Source organism: Delphinapterus leucas, chromosome 19, assembly GCF_059928025.1.
Source record: "Delphinapterus leucas isolate spDelLeu-1000000601 "Yukka" chromosome 19, BTC_Dleu_Yukka2, whole genome shotgun sequence".
Classification (NCBI taxonomy): domain Eukaryota; kingdom Metazoa; phylum Chordata; class Mammalia; order Artiodactyla; family Monodontidae; genus Delphinapterus; species Delphinapterus leucas.
Window position 1 is genome coordinate 18,873,299 of NC_143147.1, and position 13,762 is coordinate 18,887,060.

The following is a 13,762-nucleotide window of genomic DNA, read 5'->3' on the forward strand; positions in this document are numbered from 1 at the left end:
GTTGCAGTCTCCACACTTCTCTTAGAGTGCTCAGAGCGGCCAAGCGTGCTTGAAAGTGGGGAGTGGTGGGGGTGAGGGATACAGCCACAGATAAATGGTTGACACACCCCAGTACAGCACAGTGAAGCTGGGTGCAGTATGGAAGGAGCATCAGACCCAAAGTTATGAGTCCCTGATCTGCCACTGATGATCTCTGTGCTGTGGGAAATCTCTGAAGCAGCTTCCTCAACTGTAAAGGGGAATAATCCTGTCTGCCCCACTTACTCCATCTTGACATTGTGAGGCTTAACGTGGAATAACCGACCTTGAAGCATGCTGTGCTACAAAAACATGAGTATGAATTATGTTTCCCAGGTCTGTTTAGTTAGTAGGAAGCAGTTTGAGTTGTGAGTGGTATAAAGGGGAATCAAGTGACCTTTTTTGTTTGTTTAAACAGGCAAACTTTTCATTAGTTTGGCAGCTGGAGGAGAGTGCCTCTCCAAACAGGACAGCCGACATCACTGTGACAGTCACCAAGTAAGTAATGCCTGTGTCACAGCAGGCCCAGCCTGTAGCCCTGCAAGAAGCCTCCCTCCCATGTGCGTGCATAATAGCTCTGGCTCCCTCACTGCCCAGGAAGGGGAACCTCAGTGAGCCCTGAGAAGGCACGTGTGTCCCTGCTGTGACTTGGCTTTCCCTTCTTGTTATCGAAGATATTTAAAATGTTCTTTTACTGACAAAGTGAAACTATGGTATGGTCTGGAAGAATGAGCTTTGGACTGGAGCTCTAATTCTGGTTCATTTAACTTCAGAGAAGCTCTGTCTCCTGCAAAACCTCTATGTTTGGGGTAGAGTCGGGTACGGTGTTGGGAAAATTCTCAAACAGGGGTGATTCTGCCCCCAGGGGCAACGCCCGAAGACACTTGACTGGCACCACTTGGGGCGGGTGCTACTGGCATCTAGTGGGTAGAGGCCTGGAACATTGCTAAACATCCTACAATATACAGAACAGCCTCTCACAAAGACTTATCTGGCCCCAAATGTCAATATTATCAAGGTTGAGAAACCCTTTTAAAATCAGTTTCTCTAAGTATGGTCTTCTAGAGCGTCTTCTGCACTCTAATTGCTTATCTCCCAGAGTCTTTTCTGTCTGACCCCCAGTGATCCCAGGAAGCCAAGGTAAGAAGCCATGTGTACAAAGCAGGTGTGCTGTAAACTGACATTCTTATTTCCTAGTTCCAATGAAAGAAGGTCTCTGGTCAGTAAGACCCACAGCCTTCATTTCAAACATGCCTTCATTGCAGTTCTTCCCAAGTAAGTACTTCCAAGGGGCCCACACCTGCGGGACAGCTTCAGGCATTTTCTCTTGTGGGTGGAACTTGTGGTCAGGGTAGATGTGGGCATTGCCCTTCCCTGAAAGGAGGCTGCTTAGAACCCAGGCGCCCAATGACGTCTAGGGCACTAACAGTTGGGTCCTAGAAACCCCATGGTCATAATCAAAGGAGGAGCAGTGCCAACTGGTCTTGATACAAAAGGGAACTGATGTGATGCTAAGGAGGGAAGAGAGGGGCTATGGGATTGGGAAGAAAGGAAGGAAAAAAGTAAGGCCACTCTAAGGCATTATAATTAGATACAGAACCAGCCCAAATATACAGAATTCGAATATTCTAACCTGATCCCAACTGCCCTACCACCACCTTACATTTTGATATTCAGCTTTGATCCCTATTAAGGATCAGGTGCCCTCTGTCCTAGTGTATCCAATTGGTAGCACTGAGGTTTTTTAAAATGAGAAAGGGGCCTTGAGGCCTAACCCATGTCCTCTCAAATGCAGACCATCAGTGACGTACATGAACACAAGCCAGGGGCTTTCCCAGCACAAAGAGTTCCTCTTCAATGTAAGTGCTGTGCTTGTCATTGCAAAGCCACAGGTGGCAAAGCAACACCAGCCGTGACTTCCCGCTCTGATTTATTTTGCAGATACATGGGGAGAACCTCTTTGGAGCCGAGTTCCAGCTGCAAATTTGTGTTCCAGTTAAATTTCAAGGTTTCCAGGTCCTAAGAGTGAAGAACCTGACCAAGACTCAGGTACACAGAGGCGGTTCTATATCACCATCACATCTCTTTCCAGAGTGACTGTGGATTCTCAAAGGTATAAAAACTAGAACTCTAGAAAAGGAGTAGAAAAAGATTAGTTAAACTGGGAACACATTTTAGGAGTAAATTACCAAAGTCATGTTCACAAGGAATATTAACCACTCAGCCCTTAAAACGACATTCCAGTTTTTCTTCCCTTGATGAAAAAATAAGCAAAATTCAAACGTTTTGAGTAGCCATGGAGAAATTTATTTTCCATTTGAAAATCATCGATAAATTCTGCTTCTCTTTGTGACTGGCAAATGAGCTTGATAAACATGTGGCATTTCTCGCACTTCTCCCTATAAACTGCCTACCATCTTCCTTCCTGCTTGCCTTCCAGTCTGTCTGCCTAGGACTCTGCTCTGCTACGGCCTCTTTGCTCTCAGCTGGGTCCTCGTCTGTCAAAGTCAGCCTTATGACACCTACAGCAACAGGCTCTGATCGGTTTGACAGCTGAGGCCTTGGGCTTTCCTTTTTTTTTCCTGCTCAGGCTACATAAAGTGTCAAGGCTCAAAAAGGAAAATGTGGAAAGGAATTTACAAAATGGAGTCTGCTGACAGAAAGAGGGCTTTTCAGTTGTAAACACTTGTTCTCATGTATAGTTTATTTTTAAAGAATATTTGTTAAGTTTAAACATTTCAACAAACATTTCAGCTTCCACTTGGAAACAAAATTCTTGTTTGAAAAGCTGATTGGAAACCTGTAAGAACAGGAATCCCACCCTGCTGTGGGGATAGAGGTTAAAAACGGCATCAGGGGCTTCCAGACCTGTGCCCTCTCCTTTGGGAGCGGTCAGCAACCCCAGCTTACTTAAACAGACTGTGCTGGCAGAGCAGGTCTGTGGCAGAGCTGAAGTTCAACATAGTCTGATGGAAATGCTTGATCTTTCTCCTTATTTTCCTCAAGGCAGGGGTGTTACCTTTGCTCTTGAAGGTCATTTGTTTCAGGATCTTATCTGTGAGGTAGTGTAGCCAGAGCACGTTGTTATAAGGGTGATATTCGTCCCAGCAGTTGTTGTTTTCCTTCCTCATCAGCCTGTAGATCTCAAACTGGTAGTCACCTTCTCCTGTAAACAGGTCTTGGTCCATGGAAATGTCACAGAAAACCACGATCCCGTCCCGCTCCAGGCGTGACAGGGTGTAGTCGATGATGTTGACCTGTAGCCCTTGGGTGGGGATGGAGCTCGTCTTCCCATTGAGGGTGTAGTGGAGCTCTTTGAGGCTGGTTTTCTTTAAGAGCACGTTCCCCCAGTGCAAGTCTCGGTGCTCAAAGTTCAGCGATGCCTCTGCCACTGCAAGGGACGCAGTGATCTGGTGCAGAATGCTCTTTGCAGTGGCGATGGAGGACAGCTTCGTTCTCATTTGCTCTAAGTCGATCCCTCCAAACTCAAATTCCAGCACGATGAAGAGCTGGTCTTCCTCAAAAAAGTCAGGCCGGTCATTTGCAGACCCTTTGGTTGAGTTATAGCGATCCCAGGCCTGGAGGAGCAAGGGAGGGTAAGATCCTTGAACACAGCGTACCGAGTTCAGCCCAATGAAGCCTTCTGTACGGTTGCATACCTCATCAGACAAGAGGCTCAACTCTTTGGAGATGATGATCTCTGGCAGGATTTCCTCAAAAGTTTTCTGATGAGCTCCATTGACTAACTTCTGTCCTTCAATAGCAATGATTTTTAGGGCTACAGGTGTGTGGTTAGCAACTGTTTGAAACACTTCGCCAAACACCCCTTCCCCAATCTTCTCACAGCATTCCAGTTTTTCTGAGGAAAGGCAGTCGCTGAAGGGGACAGGACCCTCCTGACTGCATTCCCCATAAACCTTTTCTGCATCGGATGCCTTTTTGTCTGTGGCATGTAGTGTCTTTAAGGGGGTGAGCAAATACATGGAGGAGAAGTGCCAAGGGTACAGGGCACTGTTTGTTCTGTTTGTGACAGGAAGGTTTGAATATTCTGATATGAGGGACTCAGAGAGAGAACTGGCAATGGTGTAGATGCTGCACACTTTTGACACAGAGGTCACCATCTTCTTCTTGTGCAAGCTGAAGGAGGCCCTGGCTTTGGTCCAAGAGCAGGCATTCTGTAAACGAGTCAGGTCCTGGGTGACGAATGAATCTTTTTCCATCTTTTGGCCTTTTTTAAAGTGGTGGTGATGGTGGAGGGAGGTTTCTGCTGTCTCTTGATGCTTCCTTTTCCGGCTTGGCCCGGTTCTCTCAGGCCTGTTGCTTTTCCCAGGTGCCATACCGCGCTTGCACCCACGGGCCTCCCCGTATTCTATCTGGACAGCCTCCTGAGACCCGGCCTCTCGACCGGAGTCCTGGTCCGTGGCCCTCTGCTTACCCGTGCTGTGTGAACCTGGGCTCTCCAGCCTCCTCCTCACCAGTTCCCTGTCACAGCAGGACTCCCGCATATTCTTCCCATCTGGCCCAAGCTCAGAATCCTCAGGATTTCCTGAGTCCAAAAAGCTACAGAGAGCTGACCTGAGGCCGGCACGGGCTTCGTGGGCCAACCTGCTGAGCCTGCCTCCTGCTGTCTCTGCCTCCTGGGAACAGGGGAGAGGCTCCTGGTCCAGGGAGGCTTCTGGGAGGTGGAGGCCGCTCGGAGCTTCAGAGGCTGCATCCAGAAAGACGGAGGGGTCGGTACAGATGCTGTCTCCTGGCGCAGGGGACCCGGGGCCGGGAGAGGCCGGAGAACTCAACAGGGAGGCACTGGTGCTCAGCTCGCCGCCGTCCCTGGGCTGGCCGCACACACTGAGGTCCGGGCTCAGGAGGCCCGGGTGGCCGTTGGGGAAGGGCGGCGGTCCGAGCGGCCCGCAGGGGGTGCTGCACTTCTGCGGGCACCGCGGTCGCAGCCTCAGGCGTCTCGGGGTCGCGATCAGACTCGGCCGGTCCTTGGAGAGTCGGCCGCCAGCGCGCCTCCGCCGCTGACCCACCGGGCTGCCGGGGAAGTCGGGGTCGTCAGGATCGTCGGAGACGGCAGACGGCGAGGGGCCGCCGCCGCTGGCGTCGCTGCTACTGCTGCTGAAGAAACGCTTCTGGTCTTGCGGCGGGAACCACTGCACCGCTGCCTGGCCCGGACGCCGCCGCGGCCCCCCGCCGCCAGCTACCCCATACGTTCTGAAGAGCCGACTCCCGGGTCGCCGGAGTGACGCCGCCATCGCCGACACCCGCCAGGCGGTTCAAATGCAAACACCGCGAGACTTCTTAGAGACGCAGACCCGCCCGCCGGCTCGCCTGCCCGCCGGGTCCTAGCGCCCGGCCTCGCGCCCGCAAATCACGATGGGTCTCGCGGGAAGTGGGAGAGGGCGGATAACTATGGCGGTTTGGGTTTCTCAAGGCGCCGCGGGAATGGGTCTTGTTTCAGGCTCACACTGTGTGCACCCAGAGTCCGGAGCGCGTTTGTGGGAGCGACCGGGTTCAGGTGAGCGCGGTCGTCCGAGAGGCCGGGGCGGGGCGGCAGGGAGGGAGAGGGCCTGAAGCGGGCGACGTGAGACGCACGGATTCTACTTTTCCGAGGTTTCCCCTGAAAGCACAGGCGGGGCGGTCCCAAGGCGCCCCTTAGCCTCTACACGGGGTCCCGTTTGCCAGCGTTGCGGCTTTGCTCGAGCCAAGTGAGCGCAGAAACTGCTCACACCCCCTATTCCGGGACCTAGAGGTGCTCTGTGTGCCAAGTGTTAAAATTCCCGGCTTTTCCACCCGAAGAGGAATTGTGCCAACTAACACACACCTTCTTCCAGCATGTGGAAGAATGGCATTCAGTGAGCTGTAACGTCACCTCGGATAAAGAAAATGTGACCGTGGCTGCAGAGGTCTCCTTGAGTCAATCAGAACAGGTACTTGAGATCTGATTATCCTGCTGTTACCCTAAGAAGGATAATAGCATCTCCAAATATAACATGTCCAAAACAGGTCTCTTGATCCACCTCCTATCCCAACCTGTTGCTTACCCACTTACTCAGGGTTACTAACTAGGGTAACTTATTCGGGTTAGTTACTAGGAATTCTAGGAATTACTTGCGACTCCTTTTCTTACATCCCCGTATCTGTACCAGCAGCAAGCTCCGTGATTCTACCCCCGCCCCCCCCGCCCCCCCCGCCCCGCCCAGTATATTCTAAATCCATTCACTTCTCTCCATCTCCACTGGTACTGTTGTAGTTCAGGCCACTCCTCTTACTGGGTTTATTGCAGTATTCTTCTCTCTGCTCTTCTTGCCTCTGCTTTTGCCATATCCTCTACAAACGTTCTTCATATAACAGCTATGTTTTAAAAGAAAACACTGTGCCACTTATCTGCTTTTAATAAAAGTTTGAATACACTTAGATTAAAATTTGTCTCTTTCAGTGGTGTGCAAGGCACCCTATGATCTGTTCTCTGCTTGCTTCTTCAACTTAATCTCCTAGTACTCGCCTCTTCGCGGCTTTTTTTTTTTTTTTTTTTTGCGGTACGCGGGCCTCTCACTCTTGTGGCCTCTCCCGTCGTGGAGCACAGGCTCCGGACGCGCAGGCTCAGCGGCCATGGCTCACGGGCCCAGCCGCTCCATGCCATGTGGGATCTTCCTGGACCGGGGCACGAACCCGCGTCCCCTGCACCGGCAGGCGGACTCTCAACCACTGCGCCACCAGGGAAGCCCTTCCCTGCTTTTTATACTCCAGTTTGCCAATATTGTTCTGGCCACAGGATCTTTGTACTTGCTGTTCCTTTTGCATGACACTGCTTTTCTCATAACTCTTCATGTATGTGGTTTCTTCTTATATTTAACTCACATGTTACCTCTTAGGCCTTACCTGATGACTCATTCAAAAGTAGGGACTAGAGCTTCCCTGGTGGCGCAGGGGTTGAGAGTCCGCCTGCCGATGCAGGGAACACCGGTTCGTGCCCCGGTCCGGGAAGATCCCACATGCCGTGGAGTGGCTGGGCCCGTGAGCCATGGCCGCTGACACTGCGCGTCCGGAGCCTGTGCCCCGCAACGCGAGAGGCCACGACAGTGAGAGTCCCGCGTACCGCAAAAAAAAAAAAAAAGTAGGGACTAAAGTCTAGTTTAACGTCTTGTGATGATCCAGGTGAGAATGATGAGATCTCAGCTGAAGAAGTAGCAGTGAGGATGGAGAAAAAGGGACAGGTGCAAGAGAGGCTAAAAAAAGAATCATCAACAACTGACTTGGGGCGTGTGGTAGGTCAATGAGGGTGTGGCATGAAGTAAAGGATAAGGGAAAAGAAGTTGAGGTGTAACTGCAGGTTTCTTGCTTGGGTAACTTTGTGATTGCTGAGGAAATACTGGAGAAGGAACACGTTTAAAGGGACAGATGAGTGCTGTCCAGGAACAGTAAGTCTGATTTGAATCAACTATACTCCAATAAAATTTTTTTTAAAAGTTAACTAAAAAAAAAAAAAGAACAGTAAGTCCATGTCTAAAATGTGTTTCGTTTTTTTTTTTCTTCCCCATCTTATAGTTACGAAGAGATGTGACTGAGCTGCACATCCTTGGTGAAATATCTTTCAACAAATCTCTATATGAGGGGCTCAATGCAGAGAACCATAGAACTAAGGTAATCCCTGGCTGTCTTCTCGTTCTCTGGGTGATGTCCTGGGAAAACTGTGCCTGGCCTCAGCGCCCCTGTACAGACACTTGGCTGTTGCCCTCTTCCTGTTTTAGTCTTATCACCTCTGATCTTGACTCTGCCAGCAACTGCCTCTGTGACCTTGAGTTACTCAGCTTCTGCCTCAGTTTTTCTGTCTCTGAAATGAGGCAACTGAATAAGAGGCCTAAGCAGAGGAAGGCTCAGTTGAAATAACTAGGCTGGAATCAACAGCTATATATACTTTGATTTGAAAATGTATTTTTTTAAAATTTCTTAGGTGAGAAATTTTGGGGGAGGGGGTATATAACAACTCTCTTCTTAGTGTGTGGTATCAGTGTTTAGTTACAATGTTGCACAGTTACAATACTCAGGAATGCATATTTTTTTTTATAAGTCTTAGACTAAGTACTAGAACTCTTGGATTCGTTTTGCAGAAGAATGACTGCAAGTCAGACTGACCTTTGTGATCTGTGGGCCGAATACTGTGTGTGCCACCCTGAGTTGTCATTCTTGTTGACACTCACCTAGATGTGCTGCCGGTGTCAGAGATTGTCCATCTGTGAGCTCTGTAGTTAGGCATGGTTCAGTATCGGAGGGAATGTCAAGAGGGTGAGACTGGATCGCTAAACATTAGGTCCTCTGATTTCCTCCCTGGAGGAGGGGAAAGGTGCAGTTCTCCAAACACGTCAGGAAAAACATTTCCTTTTATTTTTAAGTATTTCTGATACAGAAAATGATATGGAAGAAAGAGAAGTACCCCATTATCCCATTGCTCAGACTTTTTTTTTTTAAATAGAAAAGCAAGAAAATCCAAGCCTTACACAAAGATCCCAAGCAAAAAATAATGGTTCCTTTACTTCCCCCTTTCCACACCCCTGATTCCCTCTTCCCAAAGGGAATTACTGTTAACAGTTTCTTACATGCACATTCTTAAATAATTTATGTATAAATTTCCCCCTTTTACTTACTGATGCTTTTATTTCTATAGCATAGAGTCCCCACAGTGATTTTCCTTTTTTAAAATTCAAGACCCCAAGCAAAGTATTTACGTTTCAGCTGCAAGACAGTAGCACTAATGTACCATAAAGGCCTCTGTTGTTTATCCAGTGAGGGAGGCAGACCAGTGTCAATGGGCTGGCCCCTTTGAATCTTGTGCTCTACCCTCCGTGTGCTGGGGACGCCTTCCCTTGTGGCTGCCACAAAGTTGCCACTTTCCACTTCTCCCAGCGATATAGTTTCACATGGCAGTATACAAAATAGGAAGCCAAGAGGTCAGTAGGAAAAGGAGTTTTTCCTCATTTGTCTTCCCTTTTCTTTCCTTTTTTTTTTTTTTGGCTGTACTACGTGTGGCCTGTGGGATCTGAGCTTCCCAACCAGGGATTGAACCGATGTCCACTGCAGTGGAAGCGCAGCGTCCTAGCCATTGCACTGCCAGGGAATTTCAGCCTTCCCTTTTCAAGGACAATTTTCCTAAAAACTCTTAGCAGATAATCTCCTTGTAACTTATTAGTGAGAACTAGATCTCGTGTCAGTCACTGGCAAAGTGGGATGACTTTGTCATGATCAGCTTAGACCAGTCATGACTTCTGAACAAACTAGGAAAGGAGAGAATGGCTGTTGGGTGGGCCACCAAGAGTGTTTTCTACAAGCAGGGGTATTCTGTGTCCTGCTTCTCCCTTCACCTCTACTAGGACACCTTTAGGGCACTTTAGGAACCTGTGGTTTTGGAAGAGGAAAAAAGGAAGAGGCTTTGAGAAATAGGAGTACTTCTACTCAAACCTGACATGTTACATTACTGTCATCTTGGGACTTCCTTTCATTACTTTCTGAAACCTCAGGTTCTCAAGTCTTCTCCCCATACTCCCCGCTGCCCCCACTTTACTCTTCCATGAAGGAAAAAAACAGCTCTCTTCCTGTTCTTCTTCTCTGTTGCGTTGCTCCCTCGCTATTCCCAAGGCCCAGAACTTAAGTTCAGCTTATATGAGTTAAGCAGTGCCTGGAGGGTCAACCCTTGGAAGTGTTTATGACTTAATTGGAAGAGGCCTCAAAGGTAAATTTGTCCAGCCTTCCATCCCATACAGAAATTCTGTCCGAAGTATCCCTGACCTTGGTGCTTGAACACTTGGATGAAGGGAATTCAGTGTTTTGGGCAGGCAGAGGTGTCTTGATGGCCTTCTGGCCGTGGTCTGTGTGCTGGGCACAGCTTGGGAGGGCCATGTCTGGGTCTCACTTGGGAAGCACGTCCCCTGGGTTTTCCACTTGAGCCCTGGGATGGCGAGAGCCTCTGGACAGCAATGCTGGGGTGGCTTCTAATGGAAGGGCTTTTCAATAGTACACGTGGACGCCATTTTGCATTTATTACTGTGTCACTGACATTAGTCTGGTGAAGAGCAGACCCTTATCTTTGTCGTGTATTTCATGTCAGAAAATGTCCTATCAGTCATTAGGCAAGATCAAAAAGAGTTGTCAGAACAGAGTTGGAAGGGACTTAGAAATCATTTTGAAGATGGTGAGCTTGGGGCATACCTGGATGTAGAATCTTGATTTTCCATCTTTCAGTGTTCTTTAAACCCTAGAGATCTTAATTTGTTGGGGCCCTCTATTAAATTGTCAGAGGCTCCTTAATAGAACCTCTCTCTCTCTCTCTCTCTCGCTCTCTCTCTCTCTCTCTCTCTCTCTCTCTCTCGCTGTCTCTCTCTCTCGCTCTCTCTCGCTCTGTCTCTCGCTCTGTCTCTCTCTTGCTCTCTCCCTCTCTCGCTCTCTTGTCTCTCACACACACACAAACAGAAGGTCACAGTCTCCTGGCAGACATAACTCTTCTAGATAAGAGACGAAAATAGTTTGTATAAAATATTTTGGTCATCAGATAATTTTACTGTGCTCTGGTTTTTTTTTTTTTCTTTCGTTTTGTTTTTAGTTTTTGTTTTCTTTGCTTTTCGAGGATTCTGTTGCTATCTGTAGCTCAGAGATTCTTTCCTCAGCCATGTCCAGTCTACTAATGAGCGCATCATAGGCATTCATTTCCTGTTACAGCGGGTTTTCATCTCTAACGTTTCTTTTTGCTTCTTTCTTAGGATTTCCATCTGTCCACTTACATTGCCTGTCTGCTCGTTCTCTTTGTTCATGTGTGCTGACTGCTCTAACCGTTAGAGCCCTTAGCATATTCATCATGGTTGTTTTAAATTCCTGGTCTGATAATTCCAGCGTTCTCGCCGTGTCTGGTTCTGATGCTTGCTCTGTCTCTTCAAGTTGTGTTTTTTTGCTTTTTGGTATGCCTGGTAATTTTCTCTTGGTAGCTGGACACGCTATACCAGGTAAAAGGAAATGCTGTAGACGGACCTTCATCAATGTGGTGAGGTGTTGGGGAGGGGCAGTGTGCTGTCATTCTGTGATTAGGCCTCAGTCTTTTAATGAGCCTGTGCCTCTGGACTGCGAACTTCACCCCTGTTTCTCAGTCTTTTTCAACCCCATTAGGTGGGACAGGATGGCTAGAGTGGGCTTGAGTTGGGTACTTCCCTTCCCCCAGGACAGTTAGGCTCTGATATTACCCAGCAGGTTAGGCTAGTTAACTAGTTTCCCTTGAGGACAGGCCTTGTTAAGATGAGGGTTCTCTGGCTTATTTCAAAATGGTTCCTCTTCCCCTCCCCGTGCTGGAAGCATGAAGGGTTTTTTCTCCAGTGTTTACTGTGGGAACCTGGTCAAGCTCCTGGAGAAAACCTCAGCCCCGCGACTGGGTTTCCTGGAGTTTGTAAGCCCCAGGGTTGTGAGCACTGTGCTTCCAGCAGCCCATCAGTTGCAGTTCAGGTTTTCCTTCCCTGGTGCTGGTGAGCCTCTGCTCTCTGTGTCAGTCTCTGTCTCTCCCTCCGCTCTTGGGGGCAGCAATGTGCCTTGTGGCCTCCGCTCTCTCAGGGATCCAAAAATGGTTGATTTTTCAGTTTGTTCAGCTTTTTACTTGTTAGCATGGAGTGGTGACTCTCAAGCTCCTTACCTGTGGAAGCAGAAACCACAAATCTCATCAGATGATTTTAGGTGCTGTATCAGGAAATGTTTAGCTTTTTGCTTTACTGACATCAGTTTATATATATATATATATATATATATATATATATATATATATATATGCTAAAAACCATTGGTGTGTACCCTTTTTAAAAAAATTCCATTGGTATTTTTATTTATTTATTTATTTTACTTTTGGCTGTGTTGGGTCTTCGTTGCTGCGTGTGGGCGCTACTCTTTGTTGCATTGCGTGGGCTTCTCATTGCAGTGGCTTCTCTTGTTGCAGAGCACGGGCTCTAGGCGTGCAGGCTTCAGTAGTTGTGGCATGTGGGCTCAGTAGTTGTGGTGCACGGGCTTAGTTGCTCCGCGGCATGTGGGATCTTCCTGGACCAGGGCTTGAACCTGTGTCCCCTGCATTGGCAGGTGGATTCTTAACCACTGCGCCACCAGCGAAGTTCCCTGTCATCAGTTTTGATCAATACACCGTATGTTGCCAAGTTCTCACATTTTGCTCCTTCAAATAACGTGGAATTTTTTTCTCATTTTGCCTTACCTGACTTATTGGACGATCTCTTTGTTTTGTTCCAGATCACTGTCACCTTCCTGAAAGATGAGGAGGCGTATTCTCTGTCTCTCGTTATTAAAAGCAGCGTTGGTGGCCTTCTGGTTTTGATCGTGATTATAGTCATCCTAGTCAAGGTCGGTTCCACTCATGTTCGTAAAGGTTCTGGTGTTGGGCACAGTCCTCCTTAGGACAGCCAGCCCCTGACCTAGAGCAGCTTCCCTGGCCTCGTGACCACCTTTCCCTCTTCCTTCAGCCACAGGCCTGTTGAGGCAAATGAGTAAGACAGTTTCTGTCTGAAAAAGATAAAGATCTAACTGAAGAATTGGAGTACCGAGATATTTTCCTAAAACGAACCTGATTGTCGTTCCCCTATTTAAGTCCTTTCCTTTCCTTCCCCTGTTTTGATGTTCAGACTCTTTCACTGCTATTCAAGACCTTCCACTCTGGCCTCTACTTTCTCCACCTTTAAGTCTTGCTTTTTTCTCAACACACTGAACTAAATAGGTTCGTGTCTCTGTGTTTGCAGTTAGGCTCTCTACACCCGTAAGCCCTTTCCTTCTTTTTGACTTGCTCTCACTCTTCCCTTAAAACTCAGCCCAGAGATTCCTGAGTCCTCTGAGCTGAGCTTTATGCTTTTCCTTTGAGCTCCCCTCTAGAAACCCTTCCAAGGGGCAGTCGTCACACTATATTCCAGTTATTTCTCTTCTCACTAGGTTGTGAGTTTCTTGATGTGTAGGAGGCTGTACTTGATCTCTTTCTACCCTCAGCCCAGTAGGCTGAGTACTTTTACATAGATACATGACCCAGTACAGCTGAAACTGAAGTACTTTGCAGAATTAGTTAAGTTAAAAAGGTTAAAGTGCTCTGGGGGTTCAGAGGAAGGTGGAAAATCTCTTCTGACTGGGGACTGAGCACAGGAAAGGCAGTATTTAAGACGGGTCTTGAAGGATTGGGTTATCAGGAGAGATTCAGAGGAAGCAGAGGAGCATGGGGGCTCTTTTGGCAACAACCAGGCAGATGGTTTTCTAAAGCAGATGGTTAGGTTAGGCCTGTAATCGGGCTTCCCTCCCTTTGTTTTAGTGTGGCTTTTTTAAAAGAAAATACCAACAACGGAACTTGGAGAGAATAAGGAAGGCCCAGCTGAAATCAGAGAATCTACTGGAAGAAGAAAATTAGACCAGCTTCCTCATCCATTGGGAGAGAGTACCAACCAGTCCTGGAGACTTCTAGAGACTGGGTGTCATGTGGGTTACTTTTCCTTTAGGATGATCGAGAGCAGAATCTAGCACATTGTTTTGTGGAATGTTGTTTTTTAACCATACATTGTCCCCAAAGTGTCTGTGCATTGTGCAAAAATGAAACTTGGGAGACATTTGGTATTAAATAAAACTGTTTTCTTTACAGAAGTACCTTTAACATGCAAATATAATATACTTTGTGATTCCCGCCCCCCCGCTCCTCAAGAGGAGGTTATGCAGTTATGCAGCATTTCCCAGCCTTATTTGC

The 13,762-nt window shown here is 47.9% G+C and overlaps 2 protein-coding genes across 4 annotated transcripts in view; one reads left to right on the forward strand and one right to left on the reverse strand.

The window, feature by feature from the left end:
- Positions 1-13,665, forward strand: part of ITGAE (integrin subunit alpha E) — a 68,814-nt gene extending 55,149 nt beyond the window's left edge. For 2 of the 3 annotated variants that reach the window (XM_089900596.1, XM_022595932.3), the window contains exons 23-31: positions 437-516; positions 1,216-1,293; positions 1,814-1,877; positions 1,960-2,067; positions 5,477-5,533; positions 5,850-5,945; positions 7,564-7,659; positions 12,280-12,390; positions 13,337-13,665. In XM_089900596.1, coding sequence (XP_089756722.1) covers positions 437-516; positions 1,216-1,293; positions 1,814-1,877; positions 1,960-2,067; positions 5,477-5,533; positions 5,850-5,945; positions 7,564-7,659; positions 12,280-12,390; positions 13,337-13,432 — 786 coding nt within the window. In that variant the 3' untranslated portion in view covers positions 13,433-13,665. The remainder of the gene's footprint in view (positions 1-436; positions 517-1,215; positions 1,294-1,813; positions 1,878-1,959; positions 2,068-5,476; positions 5,534-5,849; positions 5,946-7,563; positions 7,660-12,279; positions 12,391-13,336) is intronic. The other variant, XM_089900597.1, reaches the window with a different exon arrangement.
- On the reverse strand, positions 255-5,280 carry HASPIN (histone H3 associated protein kinase). The gene has a single exon (XM_022595939.3). It carries the CDS (start codon positions 5,268-5,270, stop codon positions 2,925-2,927), a length of 2,346 nt encoding a protein of 781 aa, XP_022451647.2. The 5' UTR covers positions 5,271-5,280; the 3' UTR covers positions 255-2,924.
- Positions 13,666-13,762: the final 97 nt, after the last annotated feature.